The sequence below is a fragment of the Podarcis melisellensis genome (assembly GCF_964234715.1).
Source record: "Podarcis melisellensis genome assembly, chromosome: 2".
Classification (NCBI taxonomy): Eukaryota; Metazoa; Chordata; class Lepidosauria; order Squamata; family Lacertidae; genus Podarcis; species Podarcis melisellensis.
This window is the reverse complement of record NC_138529.1, coordinates 27,934,572-27,961,114: the sequence shown is the minus strand read 5'-3', so window position 1 is coordinate 27,961,114 and position 26,543 is coordinate 27,934,572. Positions and strand designations below refer to the sequence as shown.

Below are 26,543 nucleotides of genomic sequence, written 5' to 3'. Positions count from 1 at the left end.
CTTGAGCAACAGTTTTCTGGTTGCCACATGGAGAGGGAACTGAGTCAACAGCAATGCTATCTCTGTCACCTACCCAGGCATAATGCAAACTTTAGTGAAGAAAAGCCAGACAAGAGCACTGCTACTTCCGAAGTCCAGGGCTATCCAGTTGTGTTTAGGGACTATACAGCAAGGAGATAACTGCAGGCATCGTGTATATGCTGGTCTGCAGTAGGAGAGGGACTAAATATGTGTATTTGACCTCGGCATACAAGGAGGCTGTGAACAGAGCATGGCTAACTTTCCATGCCTGGCAGCTCTTTCAGCAAGGACAGCAGATCTCACAAAGACCAAGGAAGCAACAGTTCCCAGCAAGGAATGCCATGCACATGACAATATTCTGGCTTCCAGGTGAGGGAGGGCAGGGAGAGACAAAACTATTGCTTCAAACACACTTCTTGGTGTCCTGGTTGGTGCCCAGGATGTGAAGAATCAAGAAACCATCAGCAGGACTCTTAAGCAATACTCACTTAAAATGTTAAGTTCCACCGAAGTTTATAACTGTGCTTAGGAATGCAGCTTCACTGATTCCCAGCTGGCTAAAATTGGTGTGTGGGGAGCAGGTTGGAAGAAGATGAGAAGAAGGGAGATCTTAAAGCCACCCCCACCTCTATTAATCCGGTAAGATGAATGGTGGGGGCATTGTGCGTGTATATAAATTAATACTTAAGCATGGGGGTGAGGAATGAACAAGAGGTGAGATATTAGATCGGCTTGGGTAGCTCAGCTGGTTACAGCATGGTGCTGATAATGCCAAGGTTGCAGGTTCGATCCCCGTATGGGGCAGCTGCATATTCCTGCATTGCAAGGGCTTGGACTAGATGATCCTGAAGGCCCCTTCCAACTTTACAATTCTAGGATATATAATAGAAGAGGTACATAAAATTATGCATGGTGTGAAGAAAGCAGATGGGGAGAGTAGTATTACCCTCTGATAACACTAGAATTCAAAAATGAAGCTGAATTTTGCAAGATTTGGAACAGACAAAAAGAAGCACTACGTCGCACAGCAGCGTTAAAGACTATGGCACTTGCTCATAAGAGGCAGTGATGACCACAAATCTGGGTGGCTTTAAAAGAAGATGAGATAAATTCATGGAGGTCGGGGTTATCGGTGGCTACTAGCCACCATGGCTATGCCCTAACTCCACCATCAGATGCAGTGGGGAATCACAAGTGCGGAGAGTACTGCTGTATTCATGCCCTGCCCTGTAGGTTTCCCCACCAGCATCTAGTTGGCCACTGTGAAACAGGATGTTGGACTAGATGGGCCACTGCCTGAACCCGCAAGTGCTCTCCTTCTGCTCTTAGAAGTGCATTATGCCCCTTGCGGAGCTAAAAAGAAGAGTCATCGGCCCTGATGTCAAGAGAAACAGCCAGAGACATGAAAGAGAAGAAAGCCCTCTTAAGAAAAGCATGTTTTGCTGCTGTCTCAGGCTCCTGTGGCCATGGTTGTCCTCTAGCCCCTATTTGGAAATGGTCCACAAATATAGTTGTTAGCAGCTGCTACCTGCACCCTTGATTTCCAGTATCTGTGTTTGGTCTATAGCCCCAAAAGGCCACAACCCCCGAGTGTAGACCCCCTCATTACTTCTCCTCCCCCCCCAATCCAAATTGCACAATTATCCTAAGGTTTAAACTGATAAAAGATTTAAACCAAAAACAAAAGAAAGCAACCACGATGCTCTTTCCCCCCTCCCCCGGTTCCCTCCTTCCAATCCTTTCCCCCACCCCACCCCCAAGAAACCTTGATAAAAGTTAACTCTTTACATCTCTTTGGCAACAATAACTTAAATCTGCCGCTCTGTTAGGGCAGGTGATATAGCGCAGGGTAATTTTTTTTTTACAAAAATAGTCCCGGTAGCCGTTTGACCTGCTTTTGCTACACATCTCGTCAGGAGTCTCCTCCTGTATGTTAAGTTCCTCTAAGAGTTGCGAAGGGAAGTTGGAGTCTCTCCCCACATGACCGAGATTGGCATTTTGACACAAACCCAGCCTACCCACTTGCTGACGGGACACAGCTTGGCACCCCAGAAAACCTCCACCTAAACAATACTGTGGCAGGGAAAATAGGAAGGTTCTACAGCGGGTGTGTTGGGGGGCAGGGAAGAGAGGTGGGCATCTGCACCACAAAATTCCCCCCTGCTTATAGGGTTTTGTTTTGTTTTTTAAGTTAACCTTGCATTTCCTGCACATCCCCTTTCTTTCCTGCTTAGGCAGCCATTTCCTAGCAGGCAGGGAGACTTCCTAACAGGCAGGGAGGCTGCTTTCCCCAAGGCAAGGTTGGAGAAAGGATGCACCAAAGGCCATTAAGGCACAGCTCCTGTACCACTAAGTGCTCCAGTGGTGGTGCAGCTGAGCAGATGGTAAAGGGGCCACTTGAGTTTGCCTACCATCCATTCTCTCGCCTCTCCCCTTATTTGATGCGCAGCCGAACAGCAGGCTACACCCGACACAGCCAGGTGTAGAGGGAGGGGGGCAAGAAGGGACTTGCAGTCACAAGGAAGGGAGAGAAGGAAGGAAGGAGTACTCAGCTTTCAAGGGCCAAATTTAAGCATGTCTGAATGACACGGTGCAAGGCTATGTGCTCTCTCGCTTCCGCTCTCTATTCCGTGCTGGGCTTGGAAAGCACACATGAGAAGCTAACAAGAACAGGCAGGAGGAAGAAAAGGTGGTGGTGATCTCAAGGCAGTGCCCCAATTTGGGAAGCCAATGTGGGTCGAAACATCCAAGAGGCATGAGCTGGAGAGGGAGGAGGGGGTATCAAAATGGCTTGGGTGGAGGGGGCAGCGATGTTAGCGAGGTCACAGCTCTACCCTTTAAATGCTATAGGTTCTATAGGTCTATATGTCTATCTGTACATATACACACCCTCACACACACACACACACACACACACACACACACACCCTCACATCCACACGCTTGTCACAAAATCGCCACGCCGTGGGGCATCTCCAGCCTAGCAGCAGTCAAGAACTGTCCAATAAAATCCGCCTCTTAAAAAAGAAAAATATATATATAGTAAGAGCGAGCCCCCATCACCACCACCATGGAGTTCTCTGCTCCACCCAAGTTCTGGGCCTCCGTCCTTACTCCTTAGCCCCGATGCAGAAACCGATGCTGTAAGGGGCAAGTCCAAAATCAAGCCCATGGCTAAGCTCATTCTCTGTCGCCTCTGTTTTCACTGCTTCCTAAAAAAAAGGGGGGGGAAAGGCAGAGTTAGTAAACGGGCGTCACAACCTTAAAGGAGGCCTTGTACGCCCCCTCTCCTCTGCATAGCTTTCCAAGTTGCAGAATCCATTCTTAATGCATCAAATGCAACCAAAGGAGAGAGAAATTCCCAGCCCAGCCCCCATGACTTAAGCCAATTTTACAGTTCATGCCACCAGCCCCTCAACCCACTCTACAATGATTTTTGTGTGCTTTTTAAAGGACGAATACAATTAAGGTTCCCCAACATAGAACAGAGGGCAAGCAGGCTTGCATCTTATGTTGCTTTGGGCACAGAAGCCCCATTCAAAAAATTCTGCCTCAGGCACTCAAGCGAAGGTAGATGAATGGGGCTTTGCCCTCAGCCGAACCACATCTACCTACCTTGCTATTTACCACTAGTCCAGGCTGCTGTCATTGGCTCTGGCTCCCCCTACTGTTGGCCTCCCTGCCGTCCTCCCTACCACTCCCAATGGGCGCCAATCACCACTGCAGAACCCGACCCAGATTATGCTTTGCAACCTGACCCTCGCTGGCCAGAGCTTGCAATCCAGAGAGGAGTCCATAATTTGCCTGTAGTTCCTTCACTTGCCTATCATTGATGGTGCACCTGATCATGATCCCAGTGGGTTTAACAGAATGGGCTGTGCCCAAATAAACATAGGCAAACATCCTTAGATGCTTCCATAGGAGCTATTCATTCTGGAGTGTCTTAGGTCTTCCCCCATTCAGTTATATTTTGAGAACAGTAACACACAATGTCCATCCCAACAACCATGGATCAATTCAGTGAAGTAGGGGAATATCCTCCTGGCCCTACTTCCTACAAAGCAAGCAGTCACACTCTTTTTCGCACCTCAGAAGTGGGAGCAAGGGCCTCTAAGGTCCATGCGAACAAAAGGTTCTTAGAAAGGATCTCTCTTAAAAACAGATCCATATCCCTGTTGTTTCCACTTATTCAATTGCTGTGTACATTACAAAATGTGGGGTGGTTTTTTTTAGTGCATTTGGTATACTGAAATTATTTCACATAAACATGGCCTTGGTAGAATTAATTCTTATGAACTGGTGGTCCAATTAAGTGCCATCAATAAAATCACTCAACAGCATTCCCACGGAAATCAGGACTGTCCCCCATTTCCTATTCAATGTTTAACTATTCCTCCATTTCCTGGTGTTGTTGATCATGTCTAGGCCAGGCCATGTGGCTTGTCAGACATTTCCTCCAGACCCAAGGACAGAAAGAGCTATATTCTTGAGACTTCTGGGCTCACCCCTTCTCAATGGGGCCCCCTTCTTCTGCTACCTGAATGCCCCTTACCTCCTACAGAACCGGTGTCCGAGTCAGTGACGTGTGTGATGGAGAACCTCGACACGGGGGCAGGTGAGACTGTGAAGCGTGAAAACTGGATGGGTAGCACCTGCTTCTGAGCTGGCACTAGTGTGGGTGGCAGTCCGGGGAGGGCAGGCTCAGGTGCGGCCGACGTCAACGATGGCATGACGGATGCTTTCACTGCCATGAGGGGGAAGTCATCTTCCCACTCAAAACCACCACCTGAAGAGGGAAGACACACAGTGGAAGGGTAAGGAGCTGGGCCCCAAATCCCACTCCACCCCCGCTTGGCCAATTGTCCTCCGCTGCTACCTGTTAGCCTCCCGGCCAATTGCTGCATCACCAAGTTCCTACTGGTCCAAAAGGTCTTGCTATGCAGGACCAATTTCCATCCCCCTCTAGTGGCCAAATGCAGGTTGCTTTACATAAGCTGCTGCTTGGAGCAGCCTTTCTCAACTTGTGGGTCCCCAGATGTTGTTGAACTACAACTCCCATCTCCCCTAGATAGCAAGGCCAGAGCTCAGGGATGATGGGAGTTGTAGTCCAACATCTGGGGACCCACAGGTTGAGAACCGCTGGCTTGGAGCAATGCAGAGAGGCTGGAATCCGCAGCCCATAATCTGTCCAATCAAGTGACCCATGGCCTTCCAGTTGTCATCGACTACAGCTCCCATCATCCCCAAGTCTGACCCAACCCAAAGGCTATAATGGCTGCTAGGAGTTGACAACATCTGGAGGGTGCCCTATCTCCGTTGCATAGTGAAGCGGTGCAAAAATATTGCACCCAAAAGCAAACCTAGATGGGCTGAGCTCAGAAAAGCAGCCTGTGCAGGTGTCGTGATGGAGAAACATCAGCCCCCCCCCCCGAGCCCTGCTCAGTTCCCTTCTGGTTTCCTACCCTTACTCTCTTCAGAGGTGCTCCCTTCCGACGAACTGCTGGGGGCATCTGTTCTCTCTGCTGGGCTTGGGGAACCGTTGCTGTCCTTATGCACAGGTGGCGCCACAGGAGGTTCTGTTACTCCCGGGAAAGGATGCTCTGCCAGTTCCTTCGTAGGGCTTTCCTGCGCGTAGAAGATACAAATGGGCATAATTATCTCATTGTCTCTTGGGAGCAACTTCTGGGATCCAGGTTGCCCTCTAGGGAATAAACACCTTCCCACCCTTATTTGCTCCCAGGGTAGCTGCCATAATTAACGCCCCCTGTCCCCCGCTCTCAAACCCAGGCCTTGCAAAAAGTTTGGGTCACTCCCATATTAATGTAACTGGTTTTTTAAAAAGAACAACAACTGAGAATCATGTTCAAATTAAGATCTGAGGCTTAGGATGAAGGTTTCTTTGTCCGGACTTGCAAGACTCCGATCAAGATCAGGGGATGTTGGTAACCAGAACCTTTCAAAACAAACGATGAAAAATATACTCAGTTAAGAGATCAGCAGATGCTTGTAGCTGTGGTGTGTTTCTGTTGCTTGCAGAATGGAAATTGCAGAATGCACAAAACATGTGTGTTTCCTACGAAAGAGGCACATGACTTTCGATTCGTGAGTATGCTAAAGCATACCTGAGGGCCTCTTCCAGTTGTCCACTCCAGGCCGCCAGAAAACAACTCACCTGGTCAAAGAGGTAGACGGTGACATCTTCGATGAAGGAGACGGCTTTCTTCTTGCGTTCGAGGTCATCGCAGAAGGTCTCCACCAGCAGGCTGGGCATCTTGAGCAGGCTGCGCAGGTTGCGGGCGCTGTGGCTCTCGGCCACCACAATGGGCACAGCGGGCAGCTCCTCCTCACTCTCCTCGCTCTGGTCCTGGATGTTGTAGCACCGCAGCTCCTCGTCCGACTCATCGCTGTCCTCCGTGTCGTCCTCCTCTTCCTCGAGCTCGGCAGGGATAGACGGATGCCGAGAGGGCACCGCCGAAAGGTCCAGCGAGAGCCCAGGGCTGCTCTGGGGCTGCTCGCCAGGGCAGCATCGTTCCTGCCCTTCCCCAGGTTCCTCTGCTGCCCTTGCCACTGCATTGCTCCCCGTCCCCGCATCTCCCTCACAAGCCCCATTCGGCACATCCGGACTCGCAACCACAGGAGACAAGAAAAAGGACCTGGTGGCGGGGGGCGGCACCTGGGGCAGGGCAACAGCCTTGTCGCTCTTGCCTCTGGATGAGTCCAGCTCAGCAACAGTGACTCCATTCACTACCAGCTCTTGTGACAGGCTTGTCCCCGTGCCCTGGTCGCTAGTCACTGGAGGAAAGGTCCCCATGCCATCTTCCTGTGGGCAAGTGGGTTCAAGCAAGGTAGGCCGAGACTTGCCTGAGCTATTTTGGGCGGGGTCCTTCCCCAACTCTCCAACGTCCGCCTGGGGGAGCTCTGGCTCGTGCCCCTCAGAACCATCACTGTCCCCTTCCCCGTCCTCCCGAGTCCCCCCTTCGGTATCGTAGTCGGAGAAGTAGGCCGAGTCACGGTAAGGGTTCTTCTCGTCTAAGCCCTGCAGCTCAGCGCTGAAGGAGCTGGAGAGGCTCAGCTCTTTGGCTGGGCCCTCGGGGCCGTCTGGTGCCTTTTCTAGCTGGGTGAAGGCCTCGGGCTCCCGTGGCTCGTGAGGCTCCTTCAGAACAAATTCAGGCGACTCGTAGTTCTCTGTGTCGTAGCCGCTGTCTAAGGCTTTAGGCTGGCTTGAGGGCACGTAGGCTGTGGGGCTGAACGCCTCGCAGGAGCTGGTGGTGGAGGGGATGTCCAGCGACTCCAGCGAGTCAGGGGTCTCCACCTGCTTCTGCAAGGACTTGAGGGTGACGATGACGTCCTGCCGCTCGGTACAATCAACTGGGAAGTCAGTGAAGACCCCGGATGTGAGCTCAGCCGTGTCCTCGTCACTGGCCTCATCCAAGTCAGGGAAGCTGGCGCTCGAAACCGTCTTGTCTGGTGTCCTGTCCTGCTCACTGGTCGTGGTGTTCTTGCCGCTGTCCACGTTGATCTCTCGCGGCACCTTGGGTGAGCATTCGGCCGAGGCCTCTTCCACCACGACAGGGTCTTCCCCAGTTCCTAGTGCCTCCTCCTCTGGCACGGTGGCATCCCCTCCATCCGTGTTGTTGACAGGTTCCAGCATTGACGCCACTGAATCCGTGTCCCCTGGTGGTGGTGGAGTGGTGGCAGCCAGGAGGCACTCCACCCCGCTCTCAGCCAAGGGATTCGTGGCATCGCCTGCACCGATCTCTACGCTGGCAACCTCGGCTGACGCTCGTTCCTCTGAAGGCAAGTCGGTGTCTGGGCAGGGGGAGCCCGTGTGAGATGATGCCACCCGCTCCTCGCCCAAAAGGGCCGCTCGCAAGTCCTCGATGCCTAGCGTGGGGCCGTCACGGGGTACAGTACACAACGGCTCTGCCATGAGCCCCTGGAAAGTGATCATGTGGCGGTAGCACCAGCTGTCTTTGGCAGGTGGCTCACACGGCGGCAGCAGGTGGCAGCTGTTGTTATTGGCGGAGGTGTTGGACGTCCAGTTCTTGCTGGAGGAAGGGGACCCGTCGTTCTCATCCCCTTCGCTCCCAGGGCTGCCACACGAGTTCTCCTCCTCCTCTTCCTCCTCCTCCTCCTCCTCTCCCAGTTCCAGAGTGACCGAGTCAGCCACTGGGGCCTCCTCCTTGTAGGCGTAGCCCACCGAGGGTGAAACACCAAGCGGGTCAGCAAATATGCTTTTCTGTGGAGCTGCCACGGACCACTCGGAAGCCCCATGCTCCTCAAGCAGGTAGTCCTCAGGGCCGTCTTTCAGGGAGGCCTCGTAGTACGGCGAGGCCTCCTTGTCCCCTTGCCCTCCATAGGAGAAGTAGTCAGGGGGCTCCCAGTGGCCACTGTCCCCATGTGCACCAGAATGCCCCAGCAGGGGCTCCATGGTGAGCGAGACGGTGGGGCTGCTGTTCGACTCGTAGCAGCCCTCCTTGGCTTGCCAGTGGGAGGGGCGGCCAAACTCCGGGCTGTAGGAGCACATGGTGTAGTCGAGGTCCGTCCCGCTGCCCTCGGAAGCCGCCTCCTCAATGCGGATGTAGTACTCGCTGTTCAGGGAGGGGCTGTGAGCACTCAGCACTGGCACCACACCTGGCGTGTGCAGGCCAGGACAGCCCTGCACTTTGCACTCGTAGCAGGAGGGCGAGACCCCCAGGCTGAGGTGCCTGCCCTCCCCTCTTCCGCCGCTGCTGCCGCTGGCGGCATAGTAGAGCTCGTGGTAACGCGCGGCGTCGCGAGGGCTCATGGCCGAGGCCGGCAGGTGCTCAGTCTTCCCTTGGTCCCACTTGTACTCAAAGTTCAGGCCGTGGCTCGTCTCCATGACGGTCAGGACGTCGTCGCCATCATTGGAGAAATGTTCCAGGAGGGGGAAGGACGAGAGTTCAACACCCACGTGGCTGGAGCCCGAGCCGCCTCCTCCACCGCCGCCGCCGCCAGGCTTCATGGAGTTCCAGCGCCGCTCAAACTCCTCCTCAGCCTCCGACGCACCCTTGGCGCACAGGTACGAGAGCAGGAGGTGCACCTCCTCAGCAGTGGGACGCTGCTCTGGCTGCAGCCAGCAAAACTGCATCACCTCGTACCTGCGCATAGGGAAGAGCAGAGGAGAGGTGAGACTCGGTTGCTCCTTTGCTCTGGGGACGACGCTCAGCAATTGCGTCATGCGCAGAGCCAGCCTTCCTCCATCTACAATCTGCTCCTTGCCAGCAACCTACTTGGCAACATGCTCCTTGCTACCCTAATTCCCTAGTGAAACCCTCCTTTCTCTTCTGCACGCCCCTAAAACCACCCTTTTAGACCAGCTGTGGCTCACCTTGCGCTAGGGCTGAGAAATGTCTGGCTTTCAACATTGTGATATATCCCCAGCTAAACACTGTGATGTACCGATATATCACAATGCCTGAAATAAGGACGTAATCAGTACTATGTTTCTAGAAATAGTCACCATGAGTGCCTCCCTTGGGCACCCACGTGAGAGGTGCTAGAACTATGTTAGAGAGTGCCCACTGGCTTGTGGGGCTACCAACAAGGCTTGTGCTCTACCGACTGAGTGGCAGCCTTTTTGTTCCTTACTTAATGGATGCATTTACCAAGCTTGCAATTTGCCAGTCCTGGCGGCTTGGTGTGCTGTTTGCTTAGCAAGAGGGCTAAGATGGGAGTCTGGCACCAAAGACGTTTATCAGCATCTGCCTACCCACACACCTGATCCCACCTGCCTACGGTCCAGCCTCCTCCACGCTTGTCATTTAGTGCCTGCTGGCCACCTCTGCCCCTCATGGGATGCCGTGCCCTCCCCCCGAGGGCCCTGCTTCACTCACCAGCGGTCAGACAGTGAGAGTGGGAGCTGCGGCTTAGGAAGTTTAAGCTGCTGCTCCTTGATGGCGTAAGTGAGCACCTGCCGGTCCGAGTAGTGGCAGTAGGGCTGGCTGCCCAGCTCAAAGAGCTCCCAGATGGTCACGCCCAAGGACCTGCCAAGAGAGAGGGGGCTCAAAGCACATGCGAGTGGCAGGTGGCACCACCATAGAGGGAGAGCGCCGGGTCACCCAGGCCCTTTGAACCCAGGGCTGGTGCATTTATTTGTTTGGCAAATGCACAGCTCATCCTTCAAAAGGGACAACTATCTTTAAGGGGGAGGGAGACACAATCAAATTACAATGAAAATGCAGGTAAAACTGTGGGAAGGGGAAAATAAAGTGAAAGGAACCCCAACAATTACACCAGCCAATAAAACCAAATGTGTGCTCCTTGTAGCTACCAAGAGAAATTATTCTGGCTGCTGCATTCTGGACCAGTTGCGCCTTCGGTAGTCGTCCCATGTAGAATGTGCTACGGTAGCCCAGCAGGGAGATTTACCAAGGTGCACATCACACAGGAGGAGCAAACTCAGCAGGCATATCCCATGTTGCACTGTAATCACAGTTTTCCTGGCCAAAGGTTTCCATTTGGTTGTTTTCGAGCAAAATGTAACCTAAGCCAGAGAGTTGCCCGCTGGCTTGTGGGGCTACCAAAATAAAACTTGGATCACAGCCACTGTAAAATATTACTTAGTGATGAGATGTTTACCTGGCTCAGTAAAATCACTGCCCCCCTTCCCAAATCTGGCCTAAGGGTTCACGTTGCTGCTATCCCACCCTCCCAAGGTCACACACCCCAGGAACGGCTCCTTCCCACCCGTACCACCCCTGATTTTCTCACCAGATATTGCTGGTCTTGGTCTGGTCAACAATAAGCAGGTTGCCATGCACCTCGTCGATGAGTTCAGGCGCCACCCAGCGCAGGGGTACCCACAGTTGGTCAGCCGTCACAAAGTAGTCATCCTGCCAGGCATGCAGGGGCAAAGCAAGACAACGTCAAACCGGCACCAACAGAAACAGCAATCGCGACCTGTTGTGGATGCTTCAGCTGAGATTCCTATGTTGCAGGGTCTTGGGACAAGATGAGCCTTCAAGTCCCTTCCTATTCTATGCTAAAGGTGGCCTAGTCCACTCCACCCAAGAACCGCTGGTGATGGAGAATAGGACTGTCTCCACTAAGTCTGTCCCCCACCTCTCCCTATCCCTTAGACATGTTCACACTGTTGCTGGGAGAATCGCAATCCCCACTTCCCAGCCCGCCTCCAGATTTATGTTGGCAGGTCCCTGCGTACGGTCATGCCCCGGTGAAGCAGGCACAGTCCTGTTTGCCAACCACTTGTCCCTCCTGCCTTTTCTCCCCTTAAAATGTTTGCACTCAAGAGAGCCAAGTTGCCCCTGATCCCCAAGAAGGCTGCTCCCGCCATCAGCCTTGCGGGGGCCCTGAATGCAAACCCCACCATCAACACTGGCTTGTGCTCCCTGTCCGGCTCCCGCCCCCAAAGCAGACTTACTTTGTATTTGCAGTGAGAGAGGCCGTAGTCGCCGATTTTGACTGTCAGGTCAGCCGTGAGTAAGCAGTTCCGCAGCGCCAGGTCACTAGACAAAAGAAACGCCCAGCAAAGATTACACAGCGGAAGGCGTGAAGCGACGGGCCGGCCAAGGGAGCTCATCCATTGTGACCCAGATCAGGCCCACAGGAGCTATAGGGCCGGGGAGTGGGAAAGGGCTGACCAGATGTGCCAGGGCAAGGTCCCAAATATGCCCTCATCGGGTTTGCTTTGCTCACCAAGACCAATAATGAATCTCTGGCTGGCCACTGGTTGACTATCCACTGAAATTCACCAAGAGTCAACTCCACAGAGAAAGATGCAGTCTGAGCATCACCGACAGCAGTCTGAACTCACGGTCAACTGCTTGCCTCCCTCTTGATTCCCCAACAATGTCCCTAACAGCAAAGCTGTATCTTTGAAGGATGTAGCGTTTCGATCTGCTCTTGCCCGTGCAGACTTGCAAAGCCTAGTTCCTAAAAACACCTTTGTACCTTTAGGGAGCGAGAGGGGTAGGTGGGAATGGGGGACGGACTCATCTAAGACCACAAAGTGAGATCATGGCAGAGGCAAAATTCAGCCTCGGGACATCCAGTTTGTAGCTCAGTGCACTTCCCCGAAAGGAGGAGGACTGGGTCCTCAGAAGATGGCAGAGCTCAGCCTCTTCAACAAAATCACTGATGCTGGAGTCTCTTGAGTGCCACTCACTCAGCACCAGGATATTGTTGGGGAGGAGGAGCAGGGTGACGGGAGGAGATCAGGATCTGCAGAAGGGTATCCACAGCGGGATGGTTTCTTCCTGGAGTGCAAGTTGCATGCTGGAGCCCCACGTTTCCGGGAAGGGCAAACAGGAAGAAGACAAGAACGCCGTTGCAGAACAAAGCCATCAAGCGACACATGCCATACCTTGCACATACTGGCCATAAGTCCACATAACTTCACTCCCCACATAGGACCTTAGGGCTCTTTTTCTCCCTTAGGTCAAAACTTCCACTGCATGAACCGAAGGCTTCCCATTTCTCAGCCCATGAACCCTTCAGAAAATCCAAAAGCGGAAATGAAAGCCTCATCTCTGCTTCTGTGGATCATCACCACATCCACCTCCAGCCACCAGGAACCAGGAACCAAACACCCCACCTGATGCTGCATTCATAAACATGGCAACACCGTCATATGGAAAGAGATCATCAGTGCAGCAGATTCCAAGCTCAGTCCTCCTAAGTAGGGCTGGGAAATACTCCTGTCTAAAATGACAAAGAGCTGCTGCCAGTCGGTGTAGACTAGTGTTCCCCAAACTTAGGTCTTTAGTCCAGCTGGTTTTTGGACTATAATTCTCACCATCCCTGACCACAGGTCCTGCTAGCTAGGGATGATGGGAGTTGTAGTCCAAAAAAAAACCCCACCTGGAGACCCAAGTTTGGGAAACACTGGTGTAGACAAAACTGAGCTACAATTGTCTGGCATGGAATACAGCAACTTCTACAGGGTGAAACCTGCTGCTCCATGAACCACTGCATGCACATCCCATTTTATTTCCTGCTGCATTTTGGGCTTAGAGCTTTACTGATACTGCTGGTGCTCCCCTGTCAACCCCAATGAAGAACTGGGCCCCTTTCCCAGGATTCTTCCCCACCCCTACTCCACACACTCCCATGTGAAAGTGTGGCAAAGGAACCAGACAGGAACTCTGACTCACCTGTGCACGTAGTTGTTGCGGTGAAGATGCAGCAGGCCGCAGGACACCTCGCAGGCCATACGTTGCAAGGTGAGAGGGTCCGGTGCCAGTGCCTCGGCCGCATGGCAGCTCCGCAGGTAGCCCTTCAGGTCACCCTGTCAGGGTGGCAGCAGCAGCAACAACGTTACCCATGGGCACCACTGCCTACAGACCTTTCTTGTGCGGTCTCAATTGGGTGAGTTGGAGGAGAACAAGAGAGAGAAAGCATCTCTGCAATGCAGCCAAGGGGGTGGGAGCCAAGCCCCAAAGAAGGCCCGAGGTGAGGGAGAGCCATGTGCACCAAACCCAGGGATAGGGAAGTCTGTGGTCCTCCAGGTGTTGCTGGACTCCAATTTCCATCAGCTCAAGCCAGCATGACCAATGGACCAGGGGTGGATGGGAGTGAGAGTCCAGCAACATCTGAGTGGCAGGAGCAGGGAAGAGGTTTATCCAGTCCTACACTAAACCACCAGTACCCCACAGAGGAAAAAATACACCACAGAATTCAAAGATGCAATGGTCTCTCAGTCAAACCCTGTATCCACCCACCATCAAACTAGGTAAAGGTAAAAGGACCCCTCACCATTAGGTCTAGTTGTGACCGACTCTGGGGTTGTGGCGCTCATCTCACTTTATTGGCCGAGGGAGCCGGCGTACAGCTTCCAGGTCATGTGGCCAGCATGACTAAGCCACTTCTGGTGAGCCAGAGCAGCGCACGGAAACGCTGTTTACCTTCCTGCCAGAGCAGTACCTATTTATCTACTTGCACTTTTGGTGTGTTTTCAAACTGCTAGGTTGGCAGGAGCAGGGACCAAGCAACGGGAGCTCACCCCGTCGCGGGGATTCGTACCGCTGACCTTCTGATCGGCAAGTCCTAGGCTCTGTGGTTTAACCCACAGCGCCAGCCGCGTCCCTTCCATCAAACTAGGTAAAACAAAGCATATTTGGGAGAGAGTACATACACCTGGCATACAGAACCTTGTGTCCTTCCGGATGTTATTGAACGGCAACTCCCATCATTCCTGACCATTAGGGATGATGGGAACTGGAGTCTAACATTACCCAGAGAGCCACAGATTCCCCCAAAGAACGCAACAGCAGGAAAAAAAACCTCTGGAAGTGAGCAAATGGTTTCACCTGACCCAAGCGAGAGTCAGGAGAGAGATACGGCATGAACCTAAACAAGGATTTGGCTCTCGGCCAGCCACAGTCTTGTTGCTTACCTGCCCCCCAAAGCTCAGGGGAAGCCCACAGCAGCAGGGGGTTTTGGGGGGTGGGGTGGGGGATGGAGAGGAAGCGTGCAACTCCCCTCTAGCAATGACTCACCAATGGGCAGAACTCCATCACCAGCAGGTAGGGCGTCACTTCTGCACACTGGGCCAGGCACTGCAGGAGATTTGTATGCTGGAGTGCCCTGTGAAACGGGGAGAGCAGGAGAGAAAGTGAGAGTGAAATGGGACTGAGAGGGGAGGGGGAGAAAGGAAAGGAAAGAGTCCAGGCAGGGAATTGCATCAGCAGCACTGCAGATCAAAGGAAAAGGAGACTCGGGGAGCAAGGCGATGGGAGGATCCTTAGGGAAGCCATTGGGGCCAGGGCAGCCAAGGAGCAGGCTGGGCCTACAGGTGAAGCCCCAAGTAGGTTAGCTGAGAAAGAGAGATTTGCTCCAGGGTGTGCTCTCCTCTCCCCTCCTTTCCAAACAACTCACACAATAGGTTCATGCGGGGACAGGGAGGGGCTCCTATGGCACAGCCCTGTACTGTCCGCGAATAAATGGGTCCTAGGCTGTGCCAGCCACCACAGCACGGCCAAGGACAATAGGGGAGTTTGTTCATGAGTCGGTACGGTAATTCATCGCTTTCCCAGCACTGTCCCATCCCTCCCCTTCCCCCGGACAATGCCTCTCGAATCCAAAAGGCAGCCCCTTTGACTTCCTTCCAGCCCGGGAGTATACGCTGCAAATCGTTTTAACACAGAACAGCTTTCCCGGCAGGTGATACACAGAATTGGGTTGCTTAGAAGGAGTACATTTTCCTCAGGTGCCTCAAGTGTGTTAATACCTTGGGGGCTAATGACACAAAACCAGGAAATATTCGTTATACTGGATTAATTGTGTGTGGGAAAAGGTGCAAGGATACTTTGAAGTTATCAGGAAAGAGAAAAAACACGTTTTAGGTGTAAGTCCTGCACGGTGCTAACAAAAATTCCCAAGCACACACCTTTGGGCAACTGGGCTATACAGTAAGCATTTGAGATCAGTCAAGATCCGTCTAAATGTCTTGTATAATAAGTTGACGCCATCATTTTTACTAGGATTTTACATTTGTAATGCCTTAACTACTTCTGCCACCGGTTTCGACATTTTTTAGTTCCAAAATCTGCTGCTAGTTTTCATTGTTGGTTGATTCTACAGGGTGTATCTCGCTGCTTGTAGTTTGTTTTGGTCATTGTGTTGTATACAAGGACAACACTGCAATGTGTCAGGGTCTAAATAGTACAGAGAGCCTAGTCAAGCAGAGCAAGGTCCCTGCTGCAGGCAACTGAGCCCCCACAACATTCAGGAATGGTGGCAGGGACCTGCAGGAAGGGGAAAAGGGTCAATGGGGGCTCATCTGTGTTCTCCCAGTTGGGCATGGAAATTATGGTAGAGTGGGGGGGATGAATGAATAGCTCTTACAATCATCTTATATAGTTTTATTCTTTAACATTGTCAAGTTTCTCTGGGCGTATCCATGGGAAAGTGGTATTTATTTAGAAGGCAAGCAGGTTTCCAGAAGCACATTTGTACTCCGGCTCGGGGGAATACTTAATACAGGTCCTCTTATAATCTTTCTCTCCTGGCCAAGGTCATCAGCAGGGCCAGCCCAAGACGTTCCGCTGCCTCAGGTGGAACAGCAAGTGGAGCCACTTCCCCAGGACAAAGTGTATAGCGCCCAAGTTTGGCCAAGTTACTTTGACACCTGAGACAGAAAATCCCACAAGCACACACCTGGGAGTACAAATACAGCAATTAAAAACAACAACAATGTTTCTTATTACAGAAAGGCCCTGGGGAACTTACCTGTAAGGCTGGGCCTCTTCCAGGAACTGCATCTGATCTTGAACACTGGCACTGGCTTTGAGTTCCTTCACTACCACCTGAGTGCTGCTCAGCCCTGCATTCACCTCACCGAGGAACACCTGGGATGGGAGAGACAGAGGGCATTAGCCTGTTGGACTGGGACCTTGGGCTCCTGCCATAGGGCAGTGCCACTGCATGGGCCAGGAAGTGCCCTTATCTCTCAGTATCTGTCAGATAGCAAGGCTTTTGCAAAATGCCAGGTGAGCAGCCTAGCAGGTGACCAATGCAGCTGCGGCTCAGATCTAAGCTTCTGGTCTACTGTAATTCTCCAGCGAATGTAAGAAATTTATTTCCCCTTCCTGCTCTCAATTCCCCCACCCCACCATTTTGTGTCAATTCAGAAATTACTTTCCGGCACTTTTCCATGTCATCCATCCTCTCGACCGAGCCAACGCATCAGCCGAGGGGTATGCAGACCCATGGTTTCTGACGCTGTTTCAGCAATCACAATGTGAGTTGTGTCCAACTGCTTGAGCAAATGGGACAACTCCTCAAGTGACAAAAGCAACTCGGGGAAAACTATGAACAGGCTCAGCATTCTCAGGCCTACGTTCTCCTCCCCCGAGGCCCAGACCTGAGCTGAAGTTATTGCACACTACATTTGAACAGATTTCCCATCTTGCCTTCTCCCTCTTTCAATGCATCTTACTTAAGTTTAAAATGTAACATGAAAAAAAGGCCTCTCCTTGCTCTACACTCCACCAGCACTTGCAAGGACCTTGGACACAACCCGTGTCCAGTTAGGGGCACCCCATAGCCAGCTCTCACAATTGGCTTTGGGGTCACTGAGGCAGGCACTATTTTTAAAAAAACAGATGCCAAAAAGTAAGTAGGCAGACAGGCAATATAAATAAATATACAAAGGCCTGTTAATTGTCATCTCTGACAGGGGTGTCAAACCTAATCCATTCCTTGCTCCCACCTTCCCAACCCAGGGCATTCTTTCTCTCCTCACTTCTTCGCACCCTTTCAATGGAATCCCCTCATTTCCACACCCTCTGGGTCAAAAATGAAGAATATCTCTATTTGCAGCCTGTGAATTAGAACACGTTGTTCCGGTCCTACTCCCATACCAGCAACAGCCAAAAGGGAAACACCAAGGAAGGCAGGATGAATGGGACAGGAAGCAAAAGTTACGCTGTTATCCCTTCATTCAACATGCCTTTTGGCATCTGCTTCCTTCCTCCCTCTCCCCCTGTCCCCCACTGCCACCAACGTGGCCCCGTTGCATAAATCAACAATATGGAATCAGTCTCAGGTGAGGAGCTTACCTTGCCAAACCATCCATGGCCAATTTCCTTGAGGTATAGCAGGCTATGGCGTCCCAGGTCAGTGGATTTGAGCAGCTGCACTGTGAAGGAGCATACAGAGCGGTTTGAAGTTCTGCATGCCCTGCCAGCTTGTTCCCTGCCTGCTGCCTCATCCTAACTTTCCGCAGAAGAGTGGGGTCTGGGGCAGGAAGCTTCCCAAAGGATCAGGCACACGGGGATCCGCAGAGGGAAGCGGACACCTCAGCTGCTCCTGAGGCCAGGCTATGTGACTTTGCTGCATCTCTACCCCGTTGGTAGATCCAGGACTGAAGGTGAGCGAGACTCTCTCTCAAACGCATATACGCAGGAGGAGCCTTCTGCTATAGACAGGCGAACTTCCAAGCCTCCAGGCAGCAGAAAGTGGCTGTGTCGCGTCCACCCTTCTGGGCAGTCCCATGTCCCTCCTCCCCCCAAAAAGCAGGCGGTGCCAACCCCTTCGCCCCCTCAGTGCCAGACGCCACTGCTCCCCATCACATGGAGAAGCAAAGGCCCCATTGTTGCGCCCAGCGGCGATGGCTGTATCTGGACACTGGACCCATTCTCTAAGGGCCCATTTAGTGCACAGCAGGGCCGCACCAAGCAAGAATTGTGTGGGCAAAGCAGAGGGGAGTCGCTGTCCAGCTAGCTGGCTCAATCCCACACAGCAGAGCAAGCCCTGGATTCCTTCACCACGTCACATGGGAAGGAATGCAGGGCCTGTGGGACTTGGGGACCAAAAGGCCTTTGTCTCCAGAGGTAGCGGAGGAGAGGAAGTGATCTCAGGCCACAGGAGCAAGGAGTGACTTCTGCTGAGGGGGTCAAACACCTACACTGAGGCTTAGAGATGGCCTATCTCCCTGTTCCCTGCCTTGCCTGATCATGGAGGGAGCCTGGGTGCCCAGGTCGGAATGCCTGCTTTTCAGGTACCGCATTCCGTTTAGGAAAAAAGTGCCCTGCATTCCTATTTTGTGTCCCATTTCCTCCCCTGCCACCTCCACCCCACCCCGCCACGGCCTAAATGGGGGGTTGCCCTGCCATCCCAAACCCACAAGGTGGCACTGCCGAGTCACTGGCTGGGGTGCCCATCTAAGAAGCCGGAACAATCCGGAAGATACTAGTTAAAGGGGGAATGAAACAACAGCAGCAGAGTGTTGCATCTGGTGTGGAGACAGGCAAAAAGCACCAGCGCCTGAAACGTGGGCTGCTGCTCGGTGCTTAACTAAAGAAGGTCAGATGCTGCCACTTCTGCTCCTGGCACTTTCACCTGGCGCTCTTGCACCGGAGCTTTTCCATGCTGGATTTGGAGTACAGTGGTACCTCAGCTTAAGTACTTAATTCATTCCGGAGGTCCGTTCTTAACCTGAAAGTGTTCTTAACCTGAAGCACCACTTTAGCTAATGGGGCCTCCTGCTGCCGCCGCACCGCCGGAGCACGATTTCTGTTCTCATCCTGAAGCAAAGTTCTTAACCCGAGGTACTGTTTCTGGGTTAGCAGAGTCTGTAACCTGAAGCGTCTGTAACCTGAAGTGTATGTAACCCGAGGTACCACTGTATCTTCCCTTGGGAGGGGGGCAGGCAGAGGATTCTGAAGTAGGCGCGGGGGAAGCAAAAGCCCCCAAACGCATAACTGGCAGGTGCCGTCATACAATACGCACTGCATACAGACTCTTTTAGATGTGAAAATGCCTCTGGTGAAGAACAACACATGTATGGCAGGGCCTTGGAGGGGCAGAAAGCAGCTCCCAGGAAGTTGCAAACAAACCCGCACACTGCGCACGTAAAACCAACCCTGCCGGCCCCCCTCTGCTGCAGCTGCTGTGAGTGCCAACAGAAGCACCTACATCATAGAGGATAGATGTGGGCGAAGGGAACCAAACTCCATGACTGGAACGAGGACTTGATCCACCCAGACACAGTATCCACCAAGCAGCTGCAAGTGGGCTGTGGGCAGCAGGAATGAGACCATCCATTGTGTGAAGGAGAAGGCGAGTGGGGGGGGGGAGCCTTGCAATATATGGCAGACAGCTGAGCTAAAAGGGCTGCAGACAGAAGGGATCTCTTGGAGCTTTTATCTTGCTGGGAGGTGGGGGGGACGGACACTTGGGGAAACCCAGATGTTGCACACACCCCCATGGTGACCTTTGGATCCATACCATCGTAAGCATACTGCCTTGTTTTGGCCGCTTTAAGATCGCCTGCTCATTAGGGGCAATTGTTGCTGCCTTAAGTCCCGGTGGGATGAGACAGAATATACAACAGCTTAAGGTGTATTTTTCTTGGACTGACATATTTTGGCAAAAGGACGAGAGCTTCTGTGTTGCACGGAACATCTGGCGTCCTGATTGTATGCACAGCTCTAGATTTTGCATCTTCCTATGCCTACAAAAGACAACATCTAATCTGTTTTGCATTTCTTCCAACTCTTCAGCAGATCACATGTTTAAGCCTGAGGTTAGAGGTTTTTAAAATTAAAAAAAAATGTGTAATTCCTATGTCCACGTTCTTCTGATCACATCTGCCTCTTCTCTTGAGGCTGTATGCTCCTGGGGCAGGCTGGGCTTTGGCTTCTCATTTATGTCACTCTACAAAAAGCACCAGGTAACGATAGTAGTGACCACTACTGCACCTGCTTCATTTTTCTCTGTACACCTGTGACAGCTTCCTCTAGGAAACAACTCATATGTAAGATCACTGAATGGGCATGGCAAAAACTTCCAGAGGGTGGTAGCTGTATTAGTAGCCTCTTGCAACAAAAACAAAAGAGAGTCTTGAAAGACTAACACATTTATCTTGGCACTCTAATCAAGGAAAGCGTATGTCATAACAAATGTGTTAGTGCCATAATAAATGTGTCAGTACATAGTTGCTTTGAAGGTGCACATAGGCAACCCATTACATCTTTTCAACCATAGTGAACAGTGCAAAATCACGAAGGTTAAAGGAAGGAGTTTTCTGCCCACTTTTGGGGGGGGGGCGGATTCTAATCTATACTCATTATTGCAAGAATGGAGATTCCAGGTTTGGTTAGCCATGTGAAAATCTTATTTTGCATGTTGCAAATGTGCACCGTTGCTAAAACTGAAAGGGTGGACAAAATCCGAAATGCAGAGAGTTCAGCAACTTACCTGAGCGCCCAGGTTGCCTGGACATGGGCAAGGAGACTTCGGTGAGAGGCAGAATGTAAACTTCTGGGCCATTCTGGGTAGCGGGTGAGCCCTGGGCTGAGAATTCACTAGCATACTCTTCTCCCTCAGCATTATCAAATTCCTGGGGTGGGGGATAGGGGTGGGCAAGACAGATAGGGAGAGAGAAAAAGGAGCCCAGCACAGGGCAAGGAAACATTTTTATACACATGTAGAAAAGGGAAGGGTGGAAGCATGCATTCCCCATCATTATACTTGTAATGCCAGTCACGTAAGGATTATTGCAATAATGCATGTGAAGCAATCATTACTCTTCTATAACATCTTCATCATTGTCATCATCGGTGCCATCTCAAACACAGATGAGGAGGCACAGATACATGTACTGAACCCATAAATAAGGGACGAGTTGAGGCTCTGTAGCAGAGCACCTGCTCTGCATGCCAAAGGTGCCAGGTTCAATCTCTGGCATTTCTAGGTAAGGAGGGGAAAGGCTGCCTGCCTGGAATTTTGGAAAGATGCAGCCAACTGGCATGAGATAAGCTAGATGGACCAATAGTCCAACATTATGTGAAGCAAAGCATACACAATTACAAGGCCCAGACTATATTAAAAAATCCACTGTATTATAATGGTGATCTATAAAACATAAACCACACCAAGGAAGATACAGAAACACAAAACTAAATAATATAATTCAGAAGACAGCAGACAGGTAGATAAAAAGTCAATTCTGACTATTGAGAAAGCAGAATTGAAAAAGATTGAGCAGGCAAAATGGAATTTTCTCTACTGGCAAGCTTTCCTCTGATTTGTATCATTTGGTTTTGTGTTTCTGTACCTTCGCTGATGTAGTTTACCTTACTCATAAGAATAACGAAATACAATTTTCATATTCTGGGTCTTGCCATTGTTCATGTCTTGGATTCTAAGGATCTTTACTGCCATTGTTCTTTATCCCAACCTGGTAGAAGGCAGCTTCCTAGTTCCAAAATACACCCAGGTGGTGGGTGGCAACTCCCTTGCATTCTTCTGTACGCTTAAAAGGGAGCAAGCACACAGGTGGGGAGGAACAGGCACACACATTCCCCCATCCCATAAACAGCCAGGGGAGGAATACATGTATAAACATCCTTGAGCTACACACAATGGAAAAACAAAAGCACTAAGCACAGCCTTCTCATACATATGCCCAATTTGCACTAAAACCAATATTGGCTTTAACCATTTTAATTGTCAACCCAAGACAATGGGGAAATGCCCTTTGAAAAGTTTGCTTCTAATTCTCTGTTAGAGATTGTCTAATTCTTTTCCCGTCTCCTCCGCTACCCCCCACCCCCATCCCACAACAATTAATGGAGTTCCCTGGGGGAGGGAGTTACTGTTAGGAGTCTCTGTAGTGTCCATATGCAAGAGGAGAGTAAAAACTGGCCAGTAACACAGACCTATAGAGCCCTCTCGCACACACGGGCCTGGCTCATCCCTATGGTATAACAGCTTGAAATGGGAGTTGTAGAATGCAGCTCTATGAAATAGCAAGCAAGCAAGCAAGCCAGCCAGCCAGCCACTTGTGTGAAGCAGACCTCCCTCCGCTCAGACAGGACAGCTTCAGCCATGCCCTGTTCTTGTAGAGGGGATAGCTGCATGGGGAAGCCGCTTCATGCAAACAGCCTTGCCATCTGGGACTGTGCAGGTGCAATTCAACTTCAAGCAGCCACATACACCGTTGAGCACACGCATGAACCATGCCACAGCCATGTGAAGGGCGCAGCTGCTCATACGCTCCCGTCCAGATCCAAACACTAAAACTTAGGGGGTGGGGTGACAGAGATAGCAGTGCACTTACTCACACTCTTTCTTTACACACACACATACAAAAACAAATTGAGAATTGGCGGTTTGCTAGCTCAAGCTTGGTTTCATGGATCCAGGGCAACAGCTCCTAGGACATTTAATGGCAGCCAATTTTCAATTCCCTTTGGAAACACAGACGCTCCATGAGCAGTGCAGCTGGCAAGAAAAGCTTTGATGAACAAGGACAGAAGCAGCAAAAACTGGCAAAGCATCATCTGCCCAGGATTCTCTGCAAACTCAAGAGATGGAGCTCAGTCCCACAGGCAAAGCGACAAAGGTTTAAGGCTGGCTTTCCCCACCTGGTGTCCATTTGTTGGCTTTTTGCTGGACTACAACTCCCAGCATCCCTGACCCTTGGCCATGCTGGCTGGGGCTGATGGGAGTTGGGAACCAACAGCATCTGGAGGGCACAAGGCTGGGCTAGGGGGCAGGTTAATGGCCGGCACTACACCTTCCAGGCCTCTGCCCCCAGTCCTATTTCTGCATGGGAAAGCTAGGAAGCCCCAGGGGACCTGAATGCAGAGCAACGCAGCCCATTGCGCCCACCCCGCCCTTGGACGGACGCTTGTTGTCCCATGCTGGTACCCCTGCTTTTGTTTCGGCTTGTGTGGCCAGTGGCGGCTGCTCTGCTCCTTCCACCCTGCCCCCAGTGAGAGAGACACAGTCATAAATACAGTTGAGGGAGAAGCAGCCTCACCTTGGTCAGGGGGCAGGGGGAGGGCTGCCCAGGGTTCCCCAGTTCTACATTACAGGCTGTTTTTGGCACTGTGCTGGCCCCCGTGCAGGGCAGACACCTCAAAACCATCCTCAGCCTCTTCTCCCGGGATTCGCTTCTCCAGCTCTAGGCAAGAGTGCCCAGAGAAAGAGTGTTAATAAATGCACCCTCCCTGAAGTGCCCTTCAACACCACCAACCCCGGCAATAGCACGCAAAGTTCAATGCGCCCACCTCCCCATCCACACATGCACACACACCCCGCCTGCAATTTGTGGCCGCAGCATCTCCCTCCTCCCCATTCACTCCGTGCAAAAGCCAAGTACGCACTTCCAGTTACCTGGATGGACTTTATCCCACCGAAGGCTGCCCCAGCAACCAGGTAGGAAAGGGTGAGCATCACCCTTGTGCCATGATGCCCTTGCGCTGCCGCAGCATTTCCAAGGGGAAAGCATGGAGGCTGCTTTGCAAACCCTCCCTGTGCCCCCTATATAGGCAGCGTAGGGGCCTCTGAAGTGCCTCATTGTTCCCACGGCAAAACCTGGCCGGTGCTGCACAGCCGCCAGCCCACGGGACTGTCCATAGCTTCCATTCCAGCACCCCCATGCCAAGAGCCCCCACAAGAATCTCAGCAACACATTTCTCCAGCACATTCTGTGCCTGTGAGGTCAGGCTGGCACTGCCCACTCCCTAGTGGGGCATTCCAGGGCCGGCCACCGCCAAGACTGGACAAGGATGCCAGCCAGCCTGGGAAATTAAGAAGGGACACCCTGCCACTACTCTAGCAAGAAGGGGATGTCATGCGTGGCTCACAAACTAAGACTCGTGTATTTCCTTCAAGACAAGAGGTAAAAAAAAAAGAGATCCTTCCTCTTAGGACAGGGGTCAGCAAACTTACCGCACCTTGGGCCGGTGTCTCTAGTGCCGATCACGTGGCGGGCCAGAGGGCGGGGGAGTGTGTGCCCATACGCATGTGCACATGCTATTTCTGGCACACTTCCAGGTTGGAGGAGCACCGGAAATAGCTTGTGTGCATGTGCACAGGCCTCCTCCAACCCAGATGTGCATCGGAAATAACGCTTGCGCATGCGCACAATCTATTTCCAGTGCTCCTTCGACCCGGAAGTGGGCAGCTGCACAGCACAACGCCAGTAAGAGCGAGTGGTGGGGCTCGCCGCGGGCTGGATAAACGAGTCCCTCGGGCCTTATCCAGCCCGCGGACCTTAGTTTGGGGACCCCTGTCTTAGGCCATCTCAGTACCCTGAAATGCCTACTGCACCATTGAGCTCCCCGTTAGAAGTTGACAGAGCTTATGCTGCCAGGGAGAGGAAAGCGCCTTGGGAGTTTGCGCCCTTACCTGCAAAAGGTGTGCACGGAAGAGCGTGTTAAGGCAGATAGTTTGCACAAACATTTATCTCCTCATTAGAACTTGTTTGGTTGCTGCTGATGAAGAGCCATCGGACCTGAAACACGCTTTGATGTTGTTTCAAGGGCACCTATGGACTTTTGCTACTCTCTTTGTGTGCCTTTTCATATTTCATGGCCTCTTCTTACTTGCTCCTCACAGCACGGCACCAGACTGTGCAAAGGAGGCTTCCAGAGAGAATGCCCTCCTCCCTACTGAGCTCAGCCCCACCAAAAATCCCCACTGCTTCTGCCCTTCCTGGAGGCTTTAAAGACAGCTCTGATTTACTAAATCACTTGCAGGAGTGTTCCTTTGTCACACGTACGAATAAGGGCATCGGTGTACAAACCTGGTCTAAATTCTGACACAGTGCCTCAGGGAAACAGCAGCCATCGCACTGAATCCCACTGCCTCTGGGCCCAACAGCAGAAGCTGTTATTTCACTGGAAGAGCACTTGCATTTCATGTGGAAGGTCCCTGGATCACTCTCTGGCCTCTCAGGAAGCAGGTGGTGGCAATGGCCCTCCTGAGACCCAGGTGAGCTGCTGGCACTCAGGCCTAGGCAGACAACAGTCCGAACGGAGTAAGGCAACTTCCTATGTTTTCACCTGCTCACCCGCCTCTTCTTCTGGGTTGGTTAGGACTCAACAGGGTCTCCTTCAACCCCAACACCCCCACTTCCAACAGAATGCCAGACAACCCTTGCTGTGTTCTAAGGCTTGCTAGCTCAGTTGGTAGAGCGTGAGGTTCTCAACCTCAGGGTCACGGGTTCAAGCCCCACATTGGGCGAAAGATTCCTGCATTGCAGGGGGTTGGTCTAGATGACCCTTGTGGTTCCTTCCAACTCTATGATTCTCAGCAAGCCCGACACCTGGCTTTGTTGGAGATGTTGTTGCTCACTAACCTTGCCCACCCCATTTCATCTTCAGCCCATGATGAATTCCTGTCACAGCTAAGATCCTTTGCCTGCTGCTTGGCTGTTGCCCTCTGTCTTTCACACACAAACACACTTCTCTCTCTGCCCCTGCTTTCTCTGAGCAGCAAGGGTTTGTGAACAAGGGTGCACCCCCAAAATCTGCTTCTCTCCCACACAAATCTTGCCTCCTTGCCACGGGTGTTCTAAGAAGGGCTACCCAGAGCGAGGTTTGTTCTAGCCCAATGCTGAGCACCCGCCACCTCTCCTTGCAATCACAGACCCCGAGGAGACAAGTCCGGTGCTGCTACACAGCTAGCCCTAGGGAGGACGTGGGCTTCCCACAGTGCTTACCTTGAAGCCAATGCCCCCCTTCTTGCAGCACAAACAGGCCAACATGAGGAAGATGAATGTGAACAGCCCAGAGAAGGAAACAGCCACAACCACCAGAGAGGAAGACCAGGAGAGCTCACTCAAGGGAGTGCCGTCTGTAGGGAGACAAATGGGACACAGCAGGGGGGAAAGATTAGAAAGGAAGGGCAGGGAAAGCCAAGGATGGAGGTGCACTTTTTTCTTTTTAAAAGGGAAGCATTTAGTTGAAGGACATCCAGGAGCAGAACCCTGCAGGATGGCACTTGACTACAATTTCACCTTTCCCCCCTCCTTTCTTACAGGCTCAATGTTAACTCAGAGGTTCTGGGTTTAAGGAACCCTTTTGCTGTGACAGCACCAAAGCACATTCGCCCCCTGCTCCAACCGATATACTTAAAAAACACTTTCTCAGACAAAAGGTCTCTCAGTTACTCTTCTTCCCAACTCCTGGAACAGAACGCAGAAAACACTCCCAAGCCCATTTTACTCTCCTTCTGCTCAGAGATCAGGTATGATACAGGAAAGGGAGGGAACCAGAGATGCTCTTCGACCCATGTGGACT

The 26,543-nt window shown here is 52.0% G+C and overlaps 1 protein-coding gene across 7 annotated transcripts in view; it reads right to left on the bottom strand.

Moving 5' to 3' along the window:
* Window positions 1-2,411: 2,411 nt before the first annotated feature.
* The window catches only part of AATK (apoptosis associated tyrosine kinase), an 82,823-nt gene continuing 58,691 nt past the window's right edge, over window positions 2,412-26,543 (bottom strand). For 2 of the 7 annotated variants that reach the window (XM_081899532.1, XM_081899535.1), the window contains exons 2-15: window positions 25,964-26,097; window positions 23,276-23,419; window positions 20,707-20,848; window positions 17,565-17,644; window positions 16,234-16,352; window positions 14,502-14,589; window positions 13,158-13,291; window positions 11,426-11,510; window positions 10,756-10,877; window positions 9,879-10,028; window positions 6,194-9,143; window positions 5,484-5,646; window positions 4,574-4,807; window positions 2,412-3,233 (exon numbers count right to left, since the gene is read on the bottom strand). In XM_081899532.1, the coding sequence (XP_081755658.1) occupies window positions 3,202-3,233; window positions 4,574-4,807; window positions 5,484-5,646; window positions 6,194-9,143; window positions 9,879-10,028; window positions 10,756-10,877; window positions 11,426-11,510; window positions 13,158-13,291; window positions 14,502-14,589; window positions 16,234-16,352; window positions 17,565-17,644; window positions 20,707-20,848; window positions 23,276-23,419; window positions 25,964-26,097 (4,577 nt within the window). In that variant the 3' untranslated portion in view covers window positions 2,412-3,201. Of the gene's footprint in view, window positions 3,234-4,573; window positions 4,808-5,483; window positions 5,647-6,193; window positions 9,144-9,878; window positions 10,029-10,755; window positions 10,878-11,425; window positions 11,511-13,157; window positions 13,292-14,501; window positions 14,590-16,233; window positions 16,353-17,564; window positions 17,645-20,706; window positions 20,849-23,275; window positions 23,420-23,631; window positions 23,783-25,963; window positions 26,098-26,543 lie in introns of those variants that run through there. The other 5 variants (XM_081899533.1, XM_081899536.1, XM_081899534.1 and 2 more) reach the window with 5 other exon arrangements.